This window comes from Suricata suricatta, chromosome 9 (genome assembly GCF_006229205.1).
Source record: "Suricata suricatta isolate VVHF042 chromosome 9, meerkat_22Aug2017_6uvM2_HiC, whole genome shotgun sequence".
NCBI lineage: Eukaryota > Metazoa > Chordata > Mammalia > Carnivora > Herpestidae > Suricata > Suricata suricatta.
In genome coordinates, this window is record NC_043708.1 from 72,673,025 (window position 1) to 72,698,784 (window position 25,760).

General features: G+C 36.8%; 3 protein-coding genes, 1 long non-coding RNA gene and 1 pseudogene across 4 annotated transcripts in view; 4 read left to right on the forward strand and 1 right to left on the reverse strand.

Moving 5' to 3' along the window:
• Positions 1-25,760, forward strand: part of LOC115302071 (olfactory receptor 4M1) — a 153,304-nt gene that overhangs the window by 113,045 nt on the left and 14,499 nt on the right. The window lies entirely within an intron of this gene.
• LOC115302262 lies at positions 770-1,289 on the forward strand (annotated as a pseudogene).
• LOC115302263 (olfactory receptor 4Q3-like) lies at positions 11,308-12,248 on the forward strand. The gene is given in 2 exon segments (XM_029952215.1): positions 11,308-12,220; positions 12,223-12,248. Coding segments are annotated over 2 exon segments (939 nt in total).
• LOC115302084 lies at positions 19,142-23,705 on the reverse strand. Its single transcript, XR_003913411.1, has 5 exons — positions 23,666-23,705; positions 23,141-23,210; positions 20,636-20,914; positions 19,773-19,825; positions 19,142-19,345 (listed from the first exon to the last, which is right to left on the reverse strand). It is a non-coding gene; the product is annotated as an uncharacterized LOC115302084 (long non-coding RNA).
• Positions 24,812-25,750, forward strand: LOC115302072 (olfactory receptor 4S2-like). The gene has a single exon (XM_029952070.1). The coding sequence runs from the start codon at positions 24,812-24,814 to the stop codon at positions 25,748-25,750; it is 939 nt and encodes a 312-aa protein (XP_029807930.1).

Below are 25,760 nucleotides of genomic sequence, written 5' to 3' on the forward strand. Positions count from 1 at the left end.
AAAGCTCCTTCCCCAAGTAAATAGAAGTATATAAGGGGAAAAAATTAAAATACACTTATCTACAGAATAAGGATTCTGAAATATCAATGGGTATTAACATTTCAAAAATGTTAACTAGAGTCATCTGGTCATTTCTAATTACCTCTTAATGATATATCCAGATTCAATTTCTGCTGATTTATCATTAGATACTTCTGGTCAAAAATATTAACTTTATCCCCAAATATCTCAACCACTAGCACAACTGCAATATGTTATCTCCCAGAGTTGTTAAGCACTGGAAGAGAAAAAATAGATGTTCAGGCAGCAGGCAACAAGTATGGCCCTTTTACACAGAGGCATCCGAGTGGCTACTGAATAGTCCAGGAATAATTCTAAAAACAAGAAAATTCATGCACTTTAGTAATTATGTCATAATTTTCACAGTTGAAATTTCCTTAGACATTGCACTTTCTTTATAAAGGAATCCTGATTTTTCTTAATGTTACAGTGAGTCAGGACTGGAACTAGCAGCCTTCTTTTTCTTCTTCTTACTGTGTTTCTTATGCTTCTTTTTCTTTTTTGTTTTTTCTTTTTCTCGTTCTTCACTGCTTTTCGTCTTTTTTGCTCGTACTTCTTCAATATAATCTGATTCTGATAAGGACTCAGATGATAAAGGTTTATCTTCAGGATACATCTTTCTTTTTTTGCTGAGTCCTTCCTGTGGTGGGCCCACCTCTGCCGCCTCTCCGGCCTGATCTCCCTTGGCGTCTGACTGTGCGCTTAGTTCTGCACCATGGGGAAGCGGGACAATCAGGTGGCCTATATGAACCCAATAGCAATGGCCAGATCCAGGGGGCCAATCCAGTCTTCAGGACCAACGATCCAAGATTATCTGAATTGACCAAGGCCTACCTGGGAAGAAATGAAAGAACAACTAGAGGAGAAAAAGAAAGGCTCCAAGGCATTGGCTGAATTTGAAGAAAAAAATGAATGAGAACTGGAAGAAAGAGCTAGAAAAACACAGGGAGAAATTATTAAGTGGAAGTGAAAGCTCATAAAAAAAAAAACAGAGAAAGAAAAAAGAAAAGAAGAAATCTGGTAGGTATTCATCTTCTTCTTCATCAAGCTCTGATTCTTCCATCAGTTCTTTGGATTCTGAAGATGAGGATAAAAAACGAGGAAAAAGAAAAAAGGAAAAGAAGAACTGTTCACATAAATCTTATGAAAGCTCCGTGTCAGAAACTGAATCGGACAGTAAGGATAGTTTAAAAAAGAAAAAGAAGTCAAAGGATGCAACTGAGAATTGACATGTTTTAAACATGAATTTGAGAATTTTGTTTATAACTTTTTAAAAATATACTTTGACAGAAACAATTTATAAAAATATTCAATTACTGATGTGGAGGTGCAGGGAGAGTGGCAGCCTGGAGAGGGCAGGAAAGCTGCCTGCCCTTCCCTCAGAATTCCTCCTTTGTAACTCAGACTTGGGCTGTCCCCAAGTCACATCCTTTCTTGATCAACCAGTGATCTGGCTACATAGGAAGGGGAGTGCAGGTAGAGAATGATGGCGGTGACAGGGACAGAGCTGATGAATGCTGGCCTGGAAGTGAGAGGTTAAGAAACATTATAACAGGGAAGGAGGCAAGATGGTGGAGAAGTATGGAGCTCTGTACTTTTTGCCTGCCAGCATCCCTCAGACGAAGAAGGACTGAAACCGTCAGACACAGAACTGCAAGAGTCTGGGAGGAAAAGTGACAGAGTCCACTAAGAGGACAGCCTCATAGGGCTACCTCAAGAAACAAGCCAAAGTACACATGGTGGGGAGTCCCAAATATCACTACGAGTAGAGAAATGAAATGACCAAAGGCACAACAAGAGAGACACCAAGGGACACTATTAAAAGAACACCTCCTGAATTGATTCCTGGAGAATCAATGAGCCTCCTTTAATATAGCAATACTCACAGGTGCAGAGCACATAACAAGCTTTTAAAACTGACAAGAGTCAGAAAGCTAGCCAAAATGATGAAATGGAAGAACTCTCCTCTAAAGAAATTCCAGGAAGAAGTCACAACTACAGAATTGTTCAGAACAGATATAAGCAACATAACTTAGCAAGGATTTAGAACAATAGTCATAAAATTAATCACTGAGCTTGAAAAAAAGCATGAGAGACATCAGAGAAACATTGCTACAAAGACTATAGACCTTAAGAATAGTTGTGATGAATTAAAAAATGCTGTAAGTGAAGTGCATAATAAAATGGAGGCAACCACTGCATGAATTGAAGAGGCAGAGCAGAGATCAGGTGAATTAGAAGACACAATTATAGAAAAAGAGGAAGCCGAGAAAAAGAGAAATTGATACAGGAGCATGAAAGGAGAATTCAAGAACTGAGTGATACAAACAGACAGAACAACATCCATATCATAGGAACTCCTGAGGAAGAAGAAAGAGAGAAAGGAGCTGAAGGAAGTACTTGAACAAATTATAGCCATGAACTTCCCCATTATGGGGAAGGAAACACATTGAAATCCAAGAGGCACAGAGAACTCCCCTCAGACATAACTTGAATCAACCTTTGGCATGACATATCATAGTGAAACTGGCAAAATATAAGGAAAATGAGAAAATTCTGAAAGCAGCTAGGGATAAAAGGGCCTTAACATACAAAGGGAAACCTATCAGAGTAGTTACAGACCTATCTACTGAAACTTGGAAGGCCAGAAAGGAATGGCAGGAAATCTTCAATGTGATGAACAGAAAAAATATGCAGCCAAAAATTCTTTATCCAACAAGCCTGTTATTCAGAATAGAAGGAGAGATAAAGGTGTTCCCAAACAAATAAAAATTGAAGGAATTAATCACCACTAAACCAGACCTACAAGAAATCTTAAGAGGGACTCTATGAGGGAAATGTTGCAAGAAACACAAAGTACCAGAAACACCACTACAAGCATGAACCCTACAGAGAACACAATGAATCTAAACTTATATTTTTCAATAATAACACTGAATGTAAATGGACTAAATACTCCAATCAAAAGACATAGGGTAGCAGAATGGATAAAAAAACAAAATCCATCTATTTGCTGTCTACAAGAGACTCATTTTAGACCTGAAGACACCTTCAGATTGAAAGTAAGGGGATGGAGACATATCTATCGTGACTAGAAGTAAAAAATGGCTGGAGTAGCCATAGTTGTATTGGACAAACTGGACTTTAAAGTAAAGGAAATAACAAGAGATGAAGAAGGGCATTATGTAATATTACAGGGTCTATCCATCAGGAAGAGCTAACAATTATAAACATATATGCACCGAATTTGGAAGCACAAAAATACCTAGAACAATTAATCACAAACAGAAACAATCTTATTGATAAGAATGTGCTAATTACAGGGGATTTTAATACTCCATTTACAACAATAGATAGATCAACTAGACAGAAAATCACTCAGGAAACAATGAACCTGAATGACACATTGAAACAGATGGATTTGACAGATATATTTAGAACTCTACATACTGAGGTTTGGAAATTCACTTTCTTTTTTAGTGCACATGTTACATTCTCCAAGATAGACCACACTCTGAGTTGTAAAGCAGCCCTCAATAAATATAAAACAATTGGGTTCATACCATGCACACTTTCAGAACACAATGCTATGAAACTTGAAATCAATCACAGGAAAAAGTCTGGAAAATGTCCAAAAACATGGAGGTTAAAAACCACCCTACTAAAGAATGATTGGGCCAATCAGGCAATTAGAGAAGAAATTAAAAAATATATGGAAACAAATGAAAATGGAAATACAACAATTCAAAGTCTTTGGGTTGCAGCAAAGGCAGTTGTAAGAGGAAAGTATATTGCAATCCAGGCCTATTTCAACAAACTAGTAAAAGCGCAAATACAAAATCTAACAGTGCACCTAAAGGAACTAGAAGGAGAGCAGCAAGAGCACCCCAAAGCCAGCAGAAGAAGAGAAATAATAAAATCAGGGTAAAAATAAACAATGTAGAATCCAAAAGAACAGTTGAGCAGATCAATGAAACCAAGAGTTGGTTTTTTGAAAAAAATAAACAAAATTGATAAACCTGCAGCCAGGTTCCTCAGGACAAAAAAAGAGACAACACCCAAGTAGATAGAATCATGAATGAAAATGGGTCTATTACAACCAATCCCTCAGGAATACAAGCAATCATCAGGGAATACTATGAAAAATTATATGCCAACAAACTAGACAATGTAGAAGAAATGGACAAATTCCTAAACACAAAGGAACTACCAAAATTCAAATGGGAAGAGATAGAAGATCAGAACAGACCCATAACCAGTGAAGAAATCGAATCAGTTATCAAAAATCTCCCACGAATAAGAGCCTGGGGCCAGGTCACTTCCCAGGGGAATTCTATCAGACATTTAAAGTGGAGTTAATACTCATTCTTCTCAAGCTATTCCAAAAAATAGGAACAGAAGGAAAACTTCCAAACTCATTCTACAACACCAGCATCACTTTGATTCCCAAACCAGACAGAGACCCAACAAAAAACGAGACTACAGGCCAATATCCTTGATGAATATAGATGTAAAAATAAGATACTGGCAAATCGAATTCAACAGCATATAAAAAGAATTATTCACCAATATCAAGTGGGATTGACTCCTGGGTTACAAGGCTGGTTCAATATTCACAAATTGATCAAGGTGATACATCACCTTAACAAAAGAAAAGATAAAAACCATATGATCCTGTCAATAGATGCAGAAAAAGCATTTGACAAAATACAGCACCATTTCTTAATAAAAACCCTTGAGAAAGTCAGGATAGAAGGAACTTACTTAAACATCATAAAAGCCATTTATGAAAAGCCCACATCTAATATCATCCTCAATGGGGAAAAACTGACAGCTTTTACTCTGAGATCAGGAACATGACAGAGATGTCCATTCTCACTACTGTTGCTTATCATAGTGATAGAAGTCCTAGCACCAGCAATCAGACAACAAAAGTAAATATAAGGCATCAGAATTGGCAAGGATGAAGTCAAACTTTCACTTTTCGCAGAGGACACGATACTCTACATGGAACACCCGATTGATTCCACCAGAAGCCTGCTAGACTTGATCCATGAATTCAGCAAAGTTGCAGGGTACAAAATCAACGTGCAGAAATTGGTTGCATTTTTATTCACCACTAATGAAGCAACAGAAAGAGAAATCAAGAAACTGATCCCATTCATAATTGCACAAAAAACCATGATATACCTAGGAATAAACCTAATGAAAGATGTAAAAGATCTGTATGATGAAAACTACAGAAAACTTATGAAGGAAATTGAAGAAGACACAAAGAAATGGAAATACATTCCATGCTCATGGATTAAAAGAATAAACTTTGTTAAAATGTCATTATTACCCAAAACAATCTACACATTCAATGCAATCCCAATCAAAATTGCACCAGCATTCTTCCCAAAGTTAGAACAAACTATCCTAAAACTGGTATGGAACCACAAAAGACCCTGATAGTCCAAGTAATATTGAAGAAGAAAACCAAAACAGGAGGTATCAAAATCCCAGACTTCAGCCTCTACTACAAAGCTGTCATCATCAAGACAGTATGGCATTGGCATAAAAACAGACACATAGACCAATGGAATAGAATAGAGAACCCAGAAGTGGACCCACAAATGTATGGCCAATTACTCTTTGACAAAGTAGGAAAGAGTATCCGATGGAAAAAAAAGACAGCCTCTTTAGCAGGTGTGCTGCGAAAACTGGACAGCAACATACAGAAGAATGAAACTAGACCACTTTCTTACACCATACCCAAAAATAAACTCAAAATGGATGAAGGACCTGAATGTGAGACAGGAAAACATCAACACCCTAGAGGAAAAAGCAGGAAACAGCCTCCTTGACCTCAATTACAGCAATTTCCTCGACACATCCCTAAATGCAAGGGAATCAAGAACAAAAATGAACTATTGGGACCTCCTCAAGATAAAAAGCTTCTACACTGCAAAGGAAAACAATTAAGAAAACTAATAGGCAACCAATGGAATGGGAAAAGATAGTTGCAAATGACATATTGGATAAAGGGCTAATATCCAAAATCTATAAGGAACTCACCAAACTCCACACCCCAGAAACAAATAATCTAGTGAAGAAATGGGCAGAAGACATGAATAGACACTTCTCCAAAGACGTCATCCAGATGACCAACAGACAAATGAAACGATGCTCAGCATCTCTCATCATCAGGGAAATACAAATCAAAACCACAGTGAGACACCATCTCACACTGGTGTGGGAGACTATAGATGGTGGCAAGGATGTGGAGAAACTGGCACCCTCCTACACTGTTGGTGGGAATGTAAACTAGTGCAGCTGCTCTGGAAAACAGTGTGGAGGTTTCCCAAAAAACTAACAATAGAACTCCCCTATGAACCAGCAATAGCACTGCTAGGGATTTACCCAAGGGATAGAGAAGTGCTGTTGTATAGGAGCACATATATCCCAATGTTCATAGCAGTGCCTTTCAACAATATCCAAATCATGCACATACCCTAAATGTCTATTAACTGATGAATGGTTTAAGAAAATGTGGTTTAACTATAGAATGTAATACTACATGGCAATGAGTAGATGGACCTCTAGGGTGTCATGGTACGTGAAATAAGTCAAGCAGAGAAGGACAGATACTATATGTTTTCATTCCTAAGTGTAACAGGAGATACTTAGCAAAGGACCATGAGTGAGAGGAAGGGGAAGAAATAGTTGGAAAGAGGAGGAAGGCAAACCACTTTTGAATGCTAAGAACAAACTGAGGGCTGATGGTGGAGTGGGAGAGGGAAAAGGGGAGTGATGGGCATGGAGGAGGGCACTCCTGGGGATCAGCACTGGGTGTTAAATGGAAACCAACTTGACAATATACTATAAAAGAACAAAAAAGAAACAACATTAAAAAAATCAATTACTAATGACAGCAGCTGTGTTTTCTGTTGAGATCCATACATAGGTACCCTTTAGATAAGTTGCTTGAAGCATCAAGAGACTCAGATATTATATGAAGGTTCTATAACACCTTGAAGGAAGTGTTTGTGCTTGTATAGCTTGTAGTGCTAACCTGGTATTTGTCATTCAGCCTTGTCTTCTTTAGGACCATGTTTCAGATAGAAAGCAGTGAGAATCATTTTAGTCAGGTAAGACTGACACATGGAAAATTGGTAGCATATCTAGTGCCAGATTAATCAAAGTAAGTAAAAGGGGATATGCAATACAGTCTGACTGTTTCACAATCTGTGGAGTCTAAGGTCAGCTTTTTAGCAAGAACTGAGATCAGACAACTGTAGCCTAGGGAATCCTAAGGCTCATTAGGCTGAGCAGTGGCAGAGGAACCATAAGAGCCTCAGAAACCTCCAGAGCCCTGGGGACAAGAGATCTTTCCAATTGTACAGCCAGTGCTCAACTAGGGCTTGACTTATAAGGAAGCAGTTAGGGCACAGACTTGGGCAAATGTGATAATCATCTGAGAATTTCTAATTTTGCTTTTCTGAAACTCTGAGATTGGTGGGATGAATAGCAGTCTAATACATTCCTTCCTTGAACCCCCATAGCTGCTGACATGCAATCATGTAAGTTTCTTGAATGTGTTTTTTCAAAGCTCTATTCTCCTTTGCTCCTCTTCTATTTTTGAAACCTATTTATACCTCTCTGACACTCATTATTTTTAAAATTAAGAACTCATATGAGTTTTGTTGTTCTAGGTCTATACACTTAGAAGCAGTCACAGAGTAAGGAAATACTCATAGCATCAGGGAATTCTAGAACTGGTGATTATCTTGGAAGGTGATAACAAGGTTTGGATAAAATAGGATCAGCCTAGTGTAACAAAAGCACTGTATTCATGGCAATATCATCTTAGGACTACCTAATTCTACAGTAGTTTCTCTTAGATCCTATTTTCCATTTATTTAATTATTTCAGGGTTTTTTTTTCTAAATTCTTCACTTTTCCCAAATGAAATTTAAGATGCAATATTTCAAACAAAAATTAGAGCAGAAAGATTATGCCCTTCTCAATGGGAGATACCATCATGGGTATCATCTTCAGCGAATGATGTTCATTTCTTTGTGTTTTAGGAGAAATTAGAAAATACATCAGATGACCCAAAAGAAGTTCACATAGCATTTAAGCTTCAACTGGCAAATCTCTTTCTGTCATCGTTGTGGTCAAATTTCTTCTTCAGAGAATGTTTTTAGCTCAACACAGACAAAAATAGACAAAATAGCAAAATATATTTTTGAAAAAACCAAAACCACAACCACTCCCACAAGGAAAATTTTATTCCCTTCTTTAGTATTTTCTGGATAGACCTCTCTAGTTCCTTGCATAGAAAAACTAGAGTAATTGGTCAGCTGTCCACAGTAACCCTTAATTGTTTACAGAGTTTGATTTATTCTCTTTCCTCATGCTGCCTTTGGGTACTTCCATTAAGACTTTCATTTTCCATGAAGCATTCTCAATTCCTTTGTCTCTTTTTGCCAACTTAAAAACATTTTTATTGACTTTTGTAAATTCTTAGTTTATTCTTAGAATGTGAAGCATGAAATATGTGATAGGGTAAATGTTGCTTCCCAGATCCAGCAGGGGTCAACATAGGAAAACATGTTGTGGTGAAAGGTATTTATAGGTGATGGACATTCCTTCATGCTGATGGGGATAATGCTCATTTTGTCCTTCACAGAATCCTCTCAGGCTGAATTTCTTACTGTGAGCAGAGACTTCAGAAATGTAGAAGCTGGAAGTATTTCTACCAAATATGGCAGTTTATCATCACTGCAAATGAACTTTCCATATTGGTTGGCATTATGTTTTCATATATTCTGAAGGCAGAGAATTTCTTCAGTTAGTAAAAAATTTAAGAATAACCAGAATCTAGCCCATACCTCAATTAAAGCTATGGTTGTCTATATTTGTCTCATGAAATGTAATGATTTTAACATCACTGATAGTCAAATCCTATTATGCTAATGTCCTAGGAATAACCTGAAAATATTTATGGTACTGAAGTCTCCTAATATTAAATATTACTTTAAAAAGTTAGATCATAGACTAGGACTTAAGAATGCTTTGGAGTAATTAGATTTTAATATCTTTTACATACTCTTAATCTATCCTTCTGATTGGTTTAATTTTAGTGTTAGTACAAGCTTATCTTTATATCTGACCTGTGGAAATAATAAATGTGTAATACAAGTGACTACCCTTTGCATATTGTTTTCACATTAGGAAATAATCACATTGTTACTCAGCCATAAATTATAAGAATGCTTTAGATTATTTTTTTCCAGCTGTTTTTTTCTTCTTTGTTTTTAGAAGCCTCTTTTGAATTTTTAAAAAGTAATTTTGGTTATTCTTCCTCAGGCTCCTTCTAGTTTTCCAAAGATGAGGTTTGAAATTAGATGCAGGATTTTAATGAAAGCTTGGTTTTATCTAATTAAATATTTTAGATAATTGGAAAGAACGGCAGAATGCCATCTCCGCATGGAAATTCACAATCTTTGGTATATCCAAAGAGGATTGGGAAATTTCCATTTTATTAGAGCTGAAGTTGGGCTGTACCTATGACAACAAATGGTTTCCTGTCTTTTTTGTTTTGTTTTGTTGTCCAAAATGATTCTAGAGAGTGAGGTGGTTCCTTCCATTATTTATCACATTGTAGGATTAGATGCACCTGGGCACCAGATAGAGGCAGGTGAAGAGAATGGTCACATATGCGGTGTGATCAAGACATCCCATAGTTCCTCTGGCCCCAAATCTCTCTCTCACTTGCTTATTTTGAAGCAATGTGCTAAGCAAAATTTTTTGGTATTAAGAATTCTTCTTTTTGGATATCTGAATAACTATCAGATAAGTTTCCCTGACTCATTTGAGAGAACCAAATACAACATGGAATGGAATACGTAACTGGGACTGAGGACAGAAAAATACAAATATTGTCTCAGTATTTTACCAAGAGCTAGTTTTAGATTGAAAATATACTAATCTAGACAGAGAAACGTCTGCAAATTCTTAGCCACTTCAATGGAAGGAATGTACCAATGTTCCCTGAGTTTTTATTTGTAGTCTTAGATATTCTCACCCAATATTGTAAGAGAATGTAAATATAGAGCAGGAAAAAATGGATAAAACAATATCTTAGTGTAAACTTTCTTTTAAGTGTACCTATGGTTGTTGAAAAGTCCAAAAGCAGCATAATTCTAACTTCCTTTATTATCCTTTTCTATGAAATCGATCATAGTAAGCCTCTTTTGTACATGTCTCAGTGATAAGGATCGGTGCTCTTGGTCTCTTCTTTTGGTGATTAGTGTGTTCCAGTCACTGTTCAACTCATCTTGAGGTTGAGGATTCCTTTAACTTTAAAGATAAAGATTTAATTTTCTGTTACCCAGTCTCTACATACTTCCCAAACTCCATCACCTGGGATAATAAAGAACATGCTCTTCCTTCAATCCTTCCAAAATAATTTGTTTCCTAACATGTGCATTTATAATAGCTACTAACTTTTGTACAGTATAGCAATTTGTAGTACAAAGCATTCTTCCTTCAGACTATTAAAATTATATAAATTAAAATTATATAAAATATTATATATATAATAAATTATACAAATTATTACATAGTAAACATTGTGGTGTGAGTACAAAGATGAATAAGTAATTTGCCCCACTTTAGGTGCTTAAGGTATTTTTTATGTAAGTGCATTTTGTTCATAGATTATATTTGGTTGTCAAAACAACCTTGGAAGACATTATTATGCCTATATTAGATTGAAGAAACAAAGAATGAAACTCAGGTTTGATACCTTGTCTGAGGTCACCAAATTGGTGAGTGATTGAATTGGGCATTGGATCTAGACTTTATTCCAGAACTCTTGCCATTAAAGGTTATAATTTTGTCTCTTAAAAAAAAATGGAATGATTTTCACATTCTCATCACCTCATGCCCAGGTAATTTTCTCCCTCCCTAGTTTGTTGTAAATGTAACTTAGAAGTATTATTAGAATGAAGGGCTGGAAGGTATGCAAAAATGTTCCTTGTTCTATTTATACAGGAATATATATTTCCTACCTCACAGAACTTGCTTAAGATTTTTCATTTTGGAATACAATTCCATAAAACACCAGACCCCAAATCATATTTTATAATCTATATATAATATATATACTAATTAATTAATTTAATTTTTGTCTAAGTTAAATCTTTCTTGTCCCAATTTGATTCTTCTTTCTCTAGGTCACTTGGTATTCTTGACTTGATGAAAAAAAGAAATGATTCTAAGGTGACAGAATTTGTTCTTCTGGGCCTATCATCCTCTTGGGAGCTACAGCTGTTTCTCTTCTTAATATTTTTGTTGTTTTACATTACTATTGTTTTAGGAAACCTCTTGATAATGGTAACAGTGAGAGCTGATGCTCACCTGCTCCAATCTCCCATGTACTATTTTTTGGGCCATCTGTCCTTCATTGACCTATGCCTGGGCTGTGTTACCGTTCCAAAGATGCTAGGAGATTTCCTACAGCAAGCCAAGATCATCTCTTTTTCAGGATGCTTGGCCCAGATCTACTTTTTGCACTTTCTGGGAGCCAGTGAGATGTTTCTGCTGACAGTCATGGCCTATGATAGGTATGTTGCCATATGTAATCCTTTGCACTACTTGACGGTGATGAATCGTCAGCTATGCTTTCAGTTGGTTTTTGCCTGTTGGTGTGGGGGTTTCATCCACTCTATCACACAGGTCTCACTGGTCATACAGATGCCCTTCTGTGGTCCCATTGAACTGGACAACTTCTACTGTGATGTCCCACAGGTCATCAAGCTAGCATGCACGGACACATATGTAGTAGAGGTACTGATGGTCTCAAATAGTGGTCTGCTATCTCTTGTCTGCTTCTTGGTCTTGCTATTGTCTTATGCCATCATCCTTGTCACCGTGAGAACTCGCTTCCGTCAGGGCCAGAGCAAGGCACTCTCTACCTGTGCCTCCCACCTAACAGTGGTCAGCCTGATCTTTGTGCCATGTGTATTCATCTACCTGAGGCCTTTCTGCAGCTTCTCCGTGGATAAGGTATTCTCTGTCTTTTACACAGTGATCACACCTATGTTGAATCCTCTCATCTACACACTCAGAAATGCTGAAATGAAGACAGCCATGAAGAAGCTGAGAAAAAAGCATGTGGCATCCTTCTGCCATATTAAAGGATGAACAGGAAGATGTGATTTAGAAAACATAACTTTCTTGGGACATTCTTGACTCATCCTGGATAAATGCATGTGTGAAAATCAATTTGATGACTTGGATATAAAATCCAGCATGAAAATTATAATTATTGTTGATTGATATTGGGGCATAGTGGATTTGTCAAGTGTTAAATATTAAGTAGGGAAGTCAGGAATGTGTAATGGCCCAGGAATTGAGTACTGGCTTAAGAGGAGACCTTTAAAGAGCAACTCTTCTATCCTTTTGTCTATGATTAGTCTTTATTTATGTAAGTCATTTCACTTTGATTTATTTTATCTTATTTTTTAAATCCTTTTTTTTAAAGTTTGGGTGTTTATTTATTTTGAGAGAAAGTGAGTGTGAGCAAAGAAGGGGCAGAGAGAGAGAGAGAGAGAATCTCAAGCAAGCTCTGCACTGTCAGCACAGAGCCTGATACAGGGCTCCAACTAACAAACTGTGAGATCATGACCTAAACTGAAATGAAGTTGGACACTTAACCCACTGAGCCACATAAATGCCCCTCATTTTACTTTTAAATTCTCTTTAATGAAAGAAGGTATCCCATCTCCTTTTTTTTTTTTTTCCTGGTCCTGCTCCTCTGGGTGTAACAACTAGTGTCACGAAGTTCCTTCTGATATCTCATCAGAGTCTCTTCTGAAGTGTTGTGAATCCCTTTAGTCCAGTCTCTAACAAAGCCTGAAAACAGCACTAACCATCCCACGTATTAATGTTCACCGAGGAACTATGTAACATATTGTGCCAAATTTTAGAAATGCACTTGAATTCAACTCACATAAATGAACATTGCTCTCAGTGAAGTTAACGTGTAAAGGAAAGGAAGCGCCAGGTGATGGAAACTCCTAGTGCCCTGCTGTGGAGGGTTCTCAGAAGGAGGCGTCCCATTCCTCTGGAGCTTCTCTCTGAGTGCAGTCACAGTGGGGGCAAGTTGATAAGCTGCCTCTTCAACTGTTCATAGTGTTTAAGAGCTCTGACCTATAAGGGGTGGGGAGCGGGAAGAAATAAACTGATTTAAAGTACTCATAGTTATTACCTCTAGGTCTCAAAAGTACTTTGTGGAGTTGGTGATACTATTCAACCTCACTTTTATTAATGAGCTCAGATTTGTTAAGAGACTTTCATAAGATCACTCAGAAAAAATATGATCAAGTAAGAAAGGTAGGAATTTTAGATAATTAAGATTAAGCTAATATTTTTCTTTCCAGAAAGACTACCCAAATTAGATGGACTAATTGCCTATTTTGTACTGTACCTATAGAGGAGCTCCAGAGGTAGGAGATTACTAAAAACATGCACAAAACATTTATATTTAAGGTTATCTACTTCTGGCATGAAGATCTTTGCAACTTTTTATGTCTATGGAAAGGTATTAATTCTATTTACTAAATGATAATATAACAATAAATTTTTAGCAATATTTTTGTATTCGTCCACTTATTTCCTGATTAGTTGCAGCAGAGAGGATTTTTATACTTAGCTGAAAAACAAAACTCAGGAAAAAAATATTGGAAATTCCACCTAATATTAGGATTTACCAGATAAATTGCGATGCCTGTGGTCATGTAAGAGCTTGGATGATTTCTTGATAGTATGAGTGAGTTAGTATCCCTGGTATGGATCATACTCTCCTCTTTAACTCCACAACATTTCCATGTAGGTCCTTTGCCTGGAGTTAATATCTAGAAGACCAGATAGGAGGACACTGTTAGCTAGAGAGTAGTGTGTGAGTTGACAAGAAGATTTAAGTGGTATTGTGGGCTAGCCAGACACATTGCAGGGACATGAAGCTCCAGGCTTTCTTTTTATATCAGTTGGATGCAGCCTCCCTTCTTCTAATATTCCTCTTTCCTAGCAAAATTTAGAGCCTTTGAAAATCATTTGAAGTGTCCTATTGATTTCTGGGAATGGTAGCATTATAGTCAGAAAAGCAAGATTTGTGTGTATTCCCTTTTGCATTTTTAATCCTCCAATATGTACTTAACCCATTATCTATATTAAAATTCCCTTTATTAAGTTGATAACATTTCAGTTTTTCAGACTGTACATGATTTCTATCATCTCCAGAGTTCTTTTCTCAAATGCCTTGAGTCTACTTCCAGGGTCTGCCTGAGCCTCTTCTTTGGATCTATCCTACTGAGGACAGACCTCACTGGTATGGGAACCTTTAGGTTGAGGGCACTCTGTGTTAAGTAGGTGGACAGAGCCTGGAATCTGGGCTACAGAATCCTCTTGTGTTGGGATTTAGAGCCACGAGAAGAAGTGGGCTGGGGACTGAGGACCAAAGCTTGCTCTTTCCACACTGCCATGTCTGGTGTACAAATTCAGGGAATCTCAGGATTTTAAATTTGACACTGATCTTGTAGTAAATATGAGTATGAGAATATTGTTCTCTGAGCATGAAAATTTAAGTTTATTTAAATTTTGTTATTTTGATTTAAAGCTTGTAGACATATGTTACATGGGGTGCATTGATAGTCTTGCTCTGGGTCCCATGTGTATTTGGGGTAGGTCTGCACCTTTTTTCCAGATCATGTGGTTCTTTGCAGCGTGCTAAAATAAATGATAGGAGACAAAGATAAGTCTGACTTATGTCATGAGAGGATTATTGACTTCATATTTCTAGAACAAATGGAAACTAAGATTGCACATTTATAAACTAGCTTCAAACTGCACATTGTGAATGGGTCAATGTGGTAAGAAAATCCTACTTCCAGGGCACCTGGGTAGCTCAGTTTGTTAAGTGTCTGACTTTGGCTCAGGTCATGATCTCACAGTTCGTGAGTTTAAGACCTGCATCGGGATCTGTGCAGACAGCTCAGAGCCTGGAGCCTGCTTTGGATTCTGTGTCTCCCTCTCTCTCTTCTTCGCCTGTTCATGCTCTTTCTCTTTCTCTCTCAAAAATAAACATAAGAAACAAATTTAAAACAATAAAAACAATAATAAAAAAAAAGAAAACAAAATCCCACTTCCCATTGCCAAATTTCTCCCTTTAAGGGCCCTAGAAACAACAAAGTATTATTGGAGAGAAGTCAGCATGCCACCACAACATTTACATACATACATTCATTTATTTATTTAAATGTTTATTTTTGAGAGAGAGAGATTGAGAACATGAGTGGGGGAGGGCCTGAGAGAGAGCACAACAGTGGATATGAAGAGCTCTGCACTGACTGCAGAGAGCCAGATGCAGAGCTTGAACTCAGGAACCATGAGATTATGACCTGAGCCAGACACAACTGGCTGAGCCACCCAAGTGTTCCACATTTACTTTTAATTTATGGGAAACTTTGCCTGGGAGATATTCCTCTGCTAAATAACTCTTAGTGATTTTTTGATCTTTTCATATTCATTCACTAATTATGAATTCATTAATTCATTATTAACAAATAATGAATTCAATATTGATGAATTAATCCTATTTAATAGCTATTTCCTGAGTGCCTGTTGTGTGCCTGGAAATGCAGTAGCTATCTTGCCATTTGGGTGTTCCATCAGGCATCAACAGATTGCCCAAATATCTAATTATAAAGTTTCTCAATAAACACCAGAGGAAGGTGAAGAGCATTCTAAGACAATATGTAAGCCCAGATAATTGGAGGGAATAGAGCAGAGAGGAGAGATCAGGTCAGAGGTGTGGACCCTCGTGTCAGACAGCTTCATCATGCCCAGCTCACCACTTACCAGGGCTCAAGCAACTTAATCTCTCAATGCTCCTTTGATTATACAGTGAGGACATTAACAGCATACAGAGCATAGGGTTCTCAGGAAAACTATACAAAATAATACTTGTAAAGCCCTAACAAGCATTTCTACATAAAATCAGAATTCAGTAAGTATTGATTGCTTATGTTACCATTACTGTTACATTTTATGTTAAAAGGGAAATAAATAGGGGCTGAAAGAAGACTGTACAATTGTTTGATCCTAGAGAATCACAGGACAGAAAGATGAACTAGAGCTTTTGACTCCTGATCCCTGCCATATGATGGTAAAATCCATAGTAACTCCCCTGTTGATATTGAAACCAGCCTTGACACAAGAAATGTCATGTTAGGTGATAAATGCACCTACAATTATGTAAAAAAAAAATCACTTTTTAATTGTTTTAAAAAACGTTCTGGTTAAAATCGTATTTCAAGACCATCCTTTTTAACTTAAGTAACTTAAAAAAATTTAGAACAGTTTTAAGTTTATAGAAAAGTTGCAAAGATAGTATAGAGTTTCTGTACAGCGCACACCATTTCTCCTGTTGTTAACATCTTACATTATGTGGTATATTTGTCGGAACTAATGAGCCAATGCTGATACATTACTATTAACTAAAACTCCATATTTTATTTATATTTGTTTTATTAGATTATATTTCAATAGTTTTTCCTTAATGAATAGGCTTATCCAAGTTATCCATTTTTTATTGTCTTGTTACTTATTGATTTCTTATCCTTATCATTATGTTCCCAAGAAGCTTTTCATAATTATCCCATAAACAAAGCACCTGGTGAGATCCTTTTACTTTGAGAAAATGGTGAAATCTATAATGTAAACACTCACTGTTCAGTCAGCTTCCTCTCTTAAGTAAATAACTCTTTCCTTTCCCTATCAATCTTGTCCTCTTTTTCCTTCACGTATATAGTTTCTTATCTGCAAGTTCTATCTTGTCTTAGACTCTGGTACAAACATTATCATGGAAACTGTAGGGATATAGAGTATGTGTGGGGATAAGTAAATCTAGGGTAATACCCAGGAGTCCGCACATTATCCACTGGACTACAATACCACTCTAAACCTTGGGCTCACTTCCAGTGACCAAGCTTGTTCTGAGATCAAGTCTTGATCCCAGTGCTCCCTTAGTATTTCAGACCTGTCATATTGTATGAGCCTCTAAACTACTTGCAGTTTCCTCATTTCTTTATGCCTCTAAAGATGTTGCTGCCTCTGCTGAAATTTTTGACCCACTTCTTGCCTTCAGTACTCAGATTGAGTCTTATTTCCTTGCAAGTCATCTCTGATCCTGTTCTTGTAGAATTTTATTTATTGGCCCTTATATGAATTCTCATAGCTTGGTGTGCTTATCTTTAATCAATTTAATATTCACCACATTGATTGACATTATTTTCCTTCACTTATTGGGCTGCCCCATTATTCAGTGGTTGTTGTATCTGAAGTGTCTGACACAGTGCCCAGCACCAATAAGTCCTTGATAATTGTTTCTTTGTTCCCCCCAAATTGAGATATAGTTGGCCTATAACATTGTGTAAGTATAAGGTGTAAAATATGTTAATTTGATGTTTATATATTGCAACATGATTACTACTATAACTTTGGCCAACACTTCTATCACATCATGCTATTATTATTTCTTTTTTGTGATAAGAACGTTTCAGATCTAGTCTCTTAGCAATTTTGAAGTAATTATTGACTACAGTCAGTATGTTGTGCATTAGATCTCTAGAACATATTGATCTTCTAGTTGTGAGCTTGTTCCCCTTTACAACATCTCCCCCATTCCCCCACCTCCACCCTTGGTAACTACCATTCTACCCTCTGTTTCTACAAGACTGGCTTTTCTTGGAGTCCATATATAAATGAAATCATACAACATTTGTCTTTCTTTGTCTGCTAAATGTGTGTTTTTTTAAAGATTTTTAAAATGTTTTTCATTTATTTTTTAGAGACAGAGAGAGTGTGAGCAGGGGAAGGTCAGAGAGAGAGGGAGACACAGAATCTGAAGCAGGCTCCAGCCTCTGTGCTATCTGTCAGCACAGAGCCCAACACGGGGCTCGAATCCACGAACCGTGAGATCATGACCTGAGCCGAAGCTGGACGCTTAACTGACTGAGCCACCCAGGCGCCCCTAAATGTGTTTTTAAAGAAAGGAAAGAAGGAAATGAAATAAAAGAAGGAACTTAGGAAGAAGGCAAGGGAGGAAGAAAGGAAAGAATAGAAAGATAAGAAAGAGAAGCACATGACAATTTTTCATCTGAGAAAGAATTTGTGTGCGGAATCCAGTGAAAACAATATGTCCGAAGTTAGCTATTCCTTGTCTAAACAGCCCCTTTATTTATAACCTAGAGAGTCATAGAACAATAAACTGTTGCTAATAACAACAAAAGGCACTGTTGTACTGCAACATGATAATCCTTTCTGCCTTAGAAAAGCACCCTAACTAAGGCGAATGCTATTTGAGTTCCTGTATTTTCTGTTGTCGTGGTTTTGCCATTCAAATACAGAACGTTAGGTATGACCCAAAAGTTCATGCTGCAATTCAGTAACACATTTTATACTAGAGGGCAGAGGTCTAAACCTCAATTCTTGTTAAGCCCCCTTGACCTAAGTCCCTTAGAAACTCATTCATGTATCTTTACTGTGCCACTATTTCTTGTGTACTTGAGCTTCAGCAATTTTTAAAATGAATTTTTAAATGAAGACCCTTTAATAGATTCATAAACTAATATACTTGGGTTAGTGTTCCAGTATAGTGAGGCTGAGCATCATCAACCTTACTTTGCTCCAACTTTTAGTAACTTGTGCAAAGCTGTAAAGATAGCCTGCATATTTTTAACTAGCAATTTACCAAGTAGCCTTCATTATAGTTTTACAAGGGTCACTTAATGGGAATAATCCTTGCACTTTCTCTTCCTAACAATACTCTCTAGATGCTGCCTAATCATCTGGCCAGCCATTCCCTCAGGACTGTGATGATGCATAAAGATTGCTGACAGTTTCTTTCTCTTGGCAGCCAGGAACACAGAAATAAAGTCTTACACACCAAGGTCAGAAGCCGTGGCATGGCTATAAGCTCATAAAATCCTGAGCGAGAAAGAGAGAACAAATGAACAAACAGAACCTCTTCTCAGGCTGTAGGCATAATTTTTTTGTGAAATGCAACACACACATAAGAGAAACATCACTGTACACATTTCTCTTTTAGCATGAATATCTAGATACAGATCACATTTCCATCTCAGAAAGTTCTATTGGTCCAAGAAGATCTCAGGGTGTCCAAATCCATGTCGTGGGACCACATTCAAGAAGAGAGCCAGAGTAAGTTTCCCATCTGTAATGACAAGAACCAGGGTGAGATGCAAGGGCAGTTTTCATTGATTCAAATCATATTCAGGGACAAAGAGGAATCTTTAAATTCTTCATCCACTTAAAACATCTGTTCTAATAATTCTTTTAAGTATGTAGGAAATAGTTTACTGTAGTTTAAGGTGTGTATCAATATTATTTCAATTGAAATTTAGTTCTAGCGTTATCACTCACAGTGAAGCCTAGATAATTCACTTTCCTCCTACACTTCACTAGTTTCACTCATGGTTAGATGAGTGGAATAAAATCAAGGCTATCACTAATATTTTTTTTATCTATGTAAGCATAAGATTTTACATAAGTTTTGGTCCAGTATAAGAAGATTTGAGAAGGTCTTTTAAACATATTACTCTAAAATGAATGCTTTATGTCAGGTATTAGGTTTTACTTACCTTTTCTATATTCACAGCACAATGCCAGACACAGAGAATGCGCTCAATAGATACTAAGTGAAAGGATAAATAAATATTGGTGTTGCATGAAATATAGAAGATGATATAGATGGTACCTTAAATAATCTATATTGTGTTACTCTAACACATTTGCAGATTTTTTTGAAGACCTGTTAAGATTATTATTCCTTATCTCTCAGTTCCACACATAATTAGTAAGTTTCTTCCTCAATTGTAGACAATTAGGACAGGATAAATTGGGACTTTAAATTTTTCAATAGATAAAAGTTCAAAGTATCTATAGATAATAAAATGATGTCAAATGACCAGAGGCATGAAAACATGTACATGTTTTCTATGTCCTTGTCTCTGTGAGTGATATTGATGTTGAGGACACTATTGAACAAAGAGATTGCCATGGGATGGGACTTGTTATTGGGAAGGAGATACAGAATTTTATCCCTGTTCCTTGCAAACTGTTCACAGAAGAAAGTAAGACTGAATCTCTTTCTCAGAGAATTTCAGGGTGCTGCAGACTTGCTATTTATTTTATTTGAAATAATTCAAGTGGGCTTATGAAGTTAAAGGAGAGATCTTATTTCTTTAACAGCAGAGGTCCCATTATAACTAGTATATATTCTTTGGCATTATCTGGGAGACAAAATCTCACCTAAGAACCTGTATAAACTAGTGGAAATGGTGGTGAGTCCCATATACCTGGTCCACAGTGTTCAGACATTGGATACTGATGCTTCTGAATTTTTTAAATTTATTTTTATTTTTTATTTTTTTGCTGAAATGATTATGACTTAGATTTATAGGTAACTTATTCTTTTATGTCCATTAATTAATTTGATCCTTACCATGTGTGGCATTATTCTTTAACAGGAGAGGACTCTGAAGTTAATAGAAGCAAGAAAAATGGTGTTAAGATCACACAGCCTGTAAGAGGCAGAGCTGTTGAGTCAGGCTCTGTTGTTCTATCTTTAAATCCTGTTCTCTTTCTCCCAGTGAAATAGTAGAAGGATCTTGGTCTTAGACTTTAATAGCTTCTGAGGGAATCCTGGATAAAGTTGAGATTGTCACTATTCAAGAAGAATACAGTAGCTGCCCAGACATCTTTCAGTATTCTTGTTTAGACTCTGAAAGAAAGTGATTAAAAAATATGGACTATTTTCTGCTACTACTCTAGTCAAAGAATGTATCTGAGAAAGTGGGTGTCATCAGGAGATCAGTTTTCTAAACATGGAAAGCATGGAACATGTAAATGGGGATTAGGAGATGAATGTAGTAAGGAGTTTAGCATCTTAAGATGACTCCTATCCAGGCTTTTCTCTTTCCTTCCAGTCAGCTTGTTCTCTGGTCACTAAGATGGGGATGATACTTATGGATTCACTTATAGGGTGCCATGTACATATGTGCTTTTGATATGATACATACCTAATCCTTATAGCAACTAGGTGCTGTGTGCTATTCCTTTTTAAAAGAGTTTTTAATGTTTATTGATTTTTAAAGAAAAGAGAGACAGCTTGAGCAGGGAGTGGGGAAGAGGCAGAAAGAGAGGGAGACACAGAATCTGAAGCAGGCTCCGGGCTCTGACCTGTCAGCACAGAGCCTCTCGCAGGGCTCAAATTCACAAACTGAGATCATGACCTGAGTTGAAGTCAGATTCTTAACCGATTGAGCCACCCAGGTGCCCCAATACTGTGTGCTGTTCTTACCTACATTTAACCCTTGAGAAAACTGAAGCAAAGGGAAGTTAAGTAACTTTCCTGAAGTCCTAATGTAAACAAATAGGGGAGCTTGAATTTGAACCTAGGAAAGCTGAGTTTCAGGCTTCTTTGTAACAGTTACTCTTCACCACCTCTTATGCCTGCTGCCCTTGTGCTGCTGGAGTGATCTTTCTTCATGACCCACCAAATCATTCATGATAAATTCCAACTCCTCAACTTAACTCACAAGACTATGATCTGAACTCCTCTTCCTTTTTAGCCTCACTTCCTGACATTTATTTCCATGGATTCTGTGTTGAATCATGTTAAACCTGTTGGGCATTCCCCAGTGGGGTTGCTATGATGATTCATACCCTTTGTCTTCATATATTCCAGCCCATCAGGCCTGGAATGTCCTCCTTGCCCTGCCCTGTCTTCTGTGCCTTCATCCTGCAGTCCTCTTCATGATCAGGTTAACTCTTGCTCACCTTTCAACATTCCACTCAGTGAAGACCTTCTCTAGAGACATGTCTCTGACTCTCCTCTAGAACTCGGATTGCTGGTTTAGATGTGGGCCTCCTCTGTTTGTCAACACATTTCAGTGAAATAATGTCAAGATTATCAATTCCACATCACTTACGACATTCTCATCGTAAGTTAAATCAAAGTTGGGCACAGACTCTGAATGTCATGATGATCTTGCCAGTTGCAAATGTAGTCTTTGCCTCAAAGTACTTGATACAGCTTTAAAAATCCTCACAATAGGGGCGCCTGGGTGGCTTAGTAGGTTGAGCGTCTGAGTCTTGACTTGAGCTCAGGTCATGATCTCATGGTTCTCTCGTGGTTCGTGAGTTCAAGCCCTGCATTGTGATTCTCTGTTTCCCTCTCTTTATGCCCCTAAACTCAAAATAAATAAATAAACTTAAAAAATAAAAAATAAAAACAACAAAAAACTTCACAATTAGCAGACTATTTGACTTTTGACTATTACAGAAATTTTAAGACTTTTAAATGAGAAAGAAGTCATGCTGACTTTGATGCCCACAGTCCCACAGCCCCAGCAGTATGCATATTCACTAAGAAAAGAAAATTTAAAGTTGCTTTGCTCAGGTTCAAATACCAACTCTGTTAATTGCTTAGCTCTGTGACCTTGGGCAAGTTATGCATTTTCTCTGTGCTTCAATTTCCTTATCTCTGAAGTGGGGATAATGCTGATAGCCTTCATTGTCAGAATGTTAGGATTAAATGAATTATTACCACTTAGAACAACCGTGGCATACAGTAAGTACAATAGAAGTGTTTTTCTATTATTACCTAAATGACTTTTCAACCCTTAACAATTCTGCCAGTTTTATGACAGAACAATTTGGCTTTGCTGGTATTGTGTCAGAATATCCCTGTAATCAATAAGAGAGCAGTGGATTAAAAAAAATTCTCTTTCATGAGAAGTTTATCTTCTTTCTTTACTTTTTCTTCTTTCTCTGTATTTCTTTCTATTTCTTGTTCTTTCATCTATCATCTATTACCTATCTATGTATCATCTATCATTATTATCTTTTCACTTGTTGTTCTACGTATTACTTATTTAGGGGGATAAGTGTTGTGTGGGCTTTGGAATCAGAATGTTTCAATTCAAATACCAGACTATTCACTTACTGTGTTACACTAGATGATTTACTGAACCTCTTCAAAATTTGGTTCTCTTTAAAATGGAGATATGATGTTGCTGTGAGGATAGAATGAGATAATATATGCTAATATCTTAGTATATAATCCTGCACATAGTCAAGTGCTTAGTAAATATTTACTACCAGTATCCCTACTATTAAGAATATGTATGCCATGGAAATGGACAGATATTATTGTTTATATCTCAGGAATAAAATTATGGATAAATTTTAATATTTTGTATTTTTGTCTATATAATTTTTATATAATAGATGACTACATCAAAGGAAAACTTCTACTTACTAGAAGGATCCCACTTCACAGACTCAAATGACAGAGTAAACCACCTCATAAATACAAAAAAAAGTTACACAAATAATCTAATTTTATGTCTATAACAGCTTTGTGAAGTAAAAAAACTTATCCATCTTTTATAAATGAGAAAACCAAGATTCAAAGAACATAAGAAGATTTACTTAAAGTAATCCATTTGGTGGGGATATTTAGACTTACATCACTCAGCTTCCACTATCCGGGCAGAAAAGAAGTGTTCCTAGCAAAGATGGAAGAGAGCTAGTAATTTGCCGTGCTTCAAAAGAGCCATATTTTATTCTGAGGAACTTCTTTATATCCTGTGTTATTATTTATCTCTTTCAAGAAGATAATTTTTACTCAATATTTTTACCTGTATGCCTTGAGCATCCCTGTTGTATATAGTTTGTAAATGGTGTTAGACATTTACTCTTTAACCATTATTTATAAAATTATCTGTATGGAGATTTGATTACTGATTCTTACCTATGATTACAAGGACAGAAGCCTATTTCAAAGCAAAGGGACTTAGAATGATAGGAGACTCAATAAGTTTTAGCTTTTCAACTCTTTAGAGCAACACAGAGAAAAATATTTCTCTGTATAAATTGACCACTCTTCAGGTATTCCTTATTGGCAAGCAAAATAAAATTTTCACATGTAGACCAAATATTAAGACTCAAACTCCCAGAATGTTGTTGGTAAGCATGGGTTTTTGGTAAGCAGGAGGCCCCTGTATCTCTTGTTCTTCATTACTAAAAACAACTTAATATTTAGTTGCATTGAAACTTCCAGCCCAATTTAGAAACTAAAAATAGTCTTTATCATTTGATTAAGTATTATGTTATTCTTCTAAAGTTGTTCTCTGTACATTATATTTAAAAAGATTCATCTAAGAAATTTGGCATCCATATCTCAGGTTCTGACTTCTTATATTTATGTTAAGCCTCAAAAATTAGTTTATTTAAAAATTATTTTAAAATTTTCCATACCAGAGAGAATTTTTGACAATACAAGAGACAAAGAGAGAGGCAGAGAGAGACAGAGAGAAGGAAGGTTAGGAAACAACATTAAATCCAATAAAAAATATTCCTCATATTCTCTAGATAGTTATTTGAGGGAAAAGAACTATAGGTCTGAGTGTAACAGAAAATCAAGTGTAGGTCAATAATGTGGCATGAAAATTAACTATGCTCAAGAAATATTGAGTTTCCTCTACTATACTTAGCATCACTTAAATATTTTCATAAGACTGTTCCTGTTAGGCTTTATCATACTTAACATTAGTTTATATTATTTATTTTTGCAGAGAACCAGAGCCACCAAACCAGTACCACCTGGGTCCTCATGGAAGTGGCTAACAATGTCACTGAATTTATATTCCTAGGACTTTCCCAAGATCCTGGAATGCAGCTGATGTTCTTTGGCTTATTTCTCCTCTTCTACCTTGTGATCATGGTGGGAAATCTGCTCATTTTGCTTACAGTCTATTCTGAACCCCGGCTCCATACGCCCATGTATTTCTTCCTCAGTAACCTGTCCTTTGTGGACATTGCCTATTCCTCAGCCACAGGTCCCAAGATGATTGCAGACTTCATTTCTGAGAAAAAGACCATTTCCTACTGGGGCTGTGTAACTCAGATGTTTACCTTCCACTTTTTTGGTTGTGCGGAGATTTTTGTCTTGACTGTTATGGCTTTTGACCGTTATGCTGCCATCTGCCAACCTCTCCGTTATACTACCATCATGAGTGCCAATGCTTGTATTGTGCTGGCATCATTGTCCTGGTTAGGAGCCCTGGGTCATTCCTTTGTTCAGACCCTTCTGACTTTTCAGCTGCCTTTCTGCAGGGATCAGGTCATTGACCACTACTTTTGTGATGTCCACCCAGTCCTAAAGCTTGCCTGTGCTGATACAACTTTGGTAAATATGTTGGTAGTTGCCAACAGCGGTCTCATCTCTCTGGGGTGTTTCCTCATTCTTCTGGCTTCCTACACAGTCATTCTATTTAGTCTTCGCAAGCGGTCTTCAGAGAGCCGGCGCAAGGCTCTCTCTACCTGTGGCTCTCATTTCACTGTAGTAACTTTCTTCTTTGTCCCCTGTATCTTTATTTATCTCCGTCCCTCCACTACTTTCCCACTGGATAAGGCTGTGTCTGTGTTTTATACTACCATAACCCCAATGCTAAACCCACTCATCTATACTCTGAGGAATGAGGATGTAAAGAATGCCATGAAACGGATATGGAGTCACAAGGTCTCCTTGAAGGAGAAGGAGAAGGGATAACTTGTCAGAA

Bases quoted from the DNA above. Each gene is read 5' to 3' on its own strand.
- LOC115302072 (XM_029952070.1), top strand. From the start codon at position 24,812: ATGGAAGTGGCTAACAATGTCACTGAATTTATATTCCTAGGACTTTCC.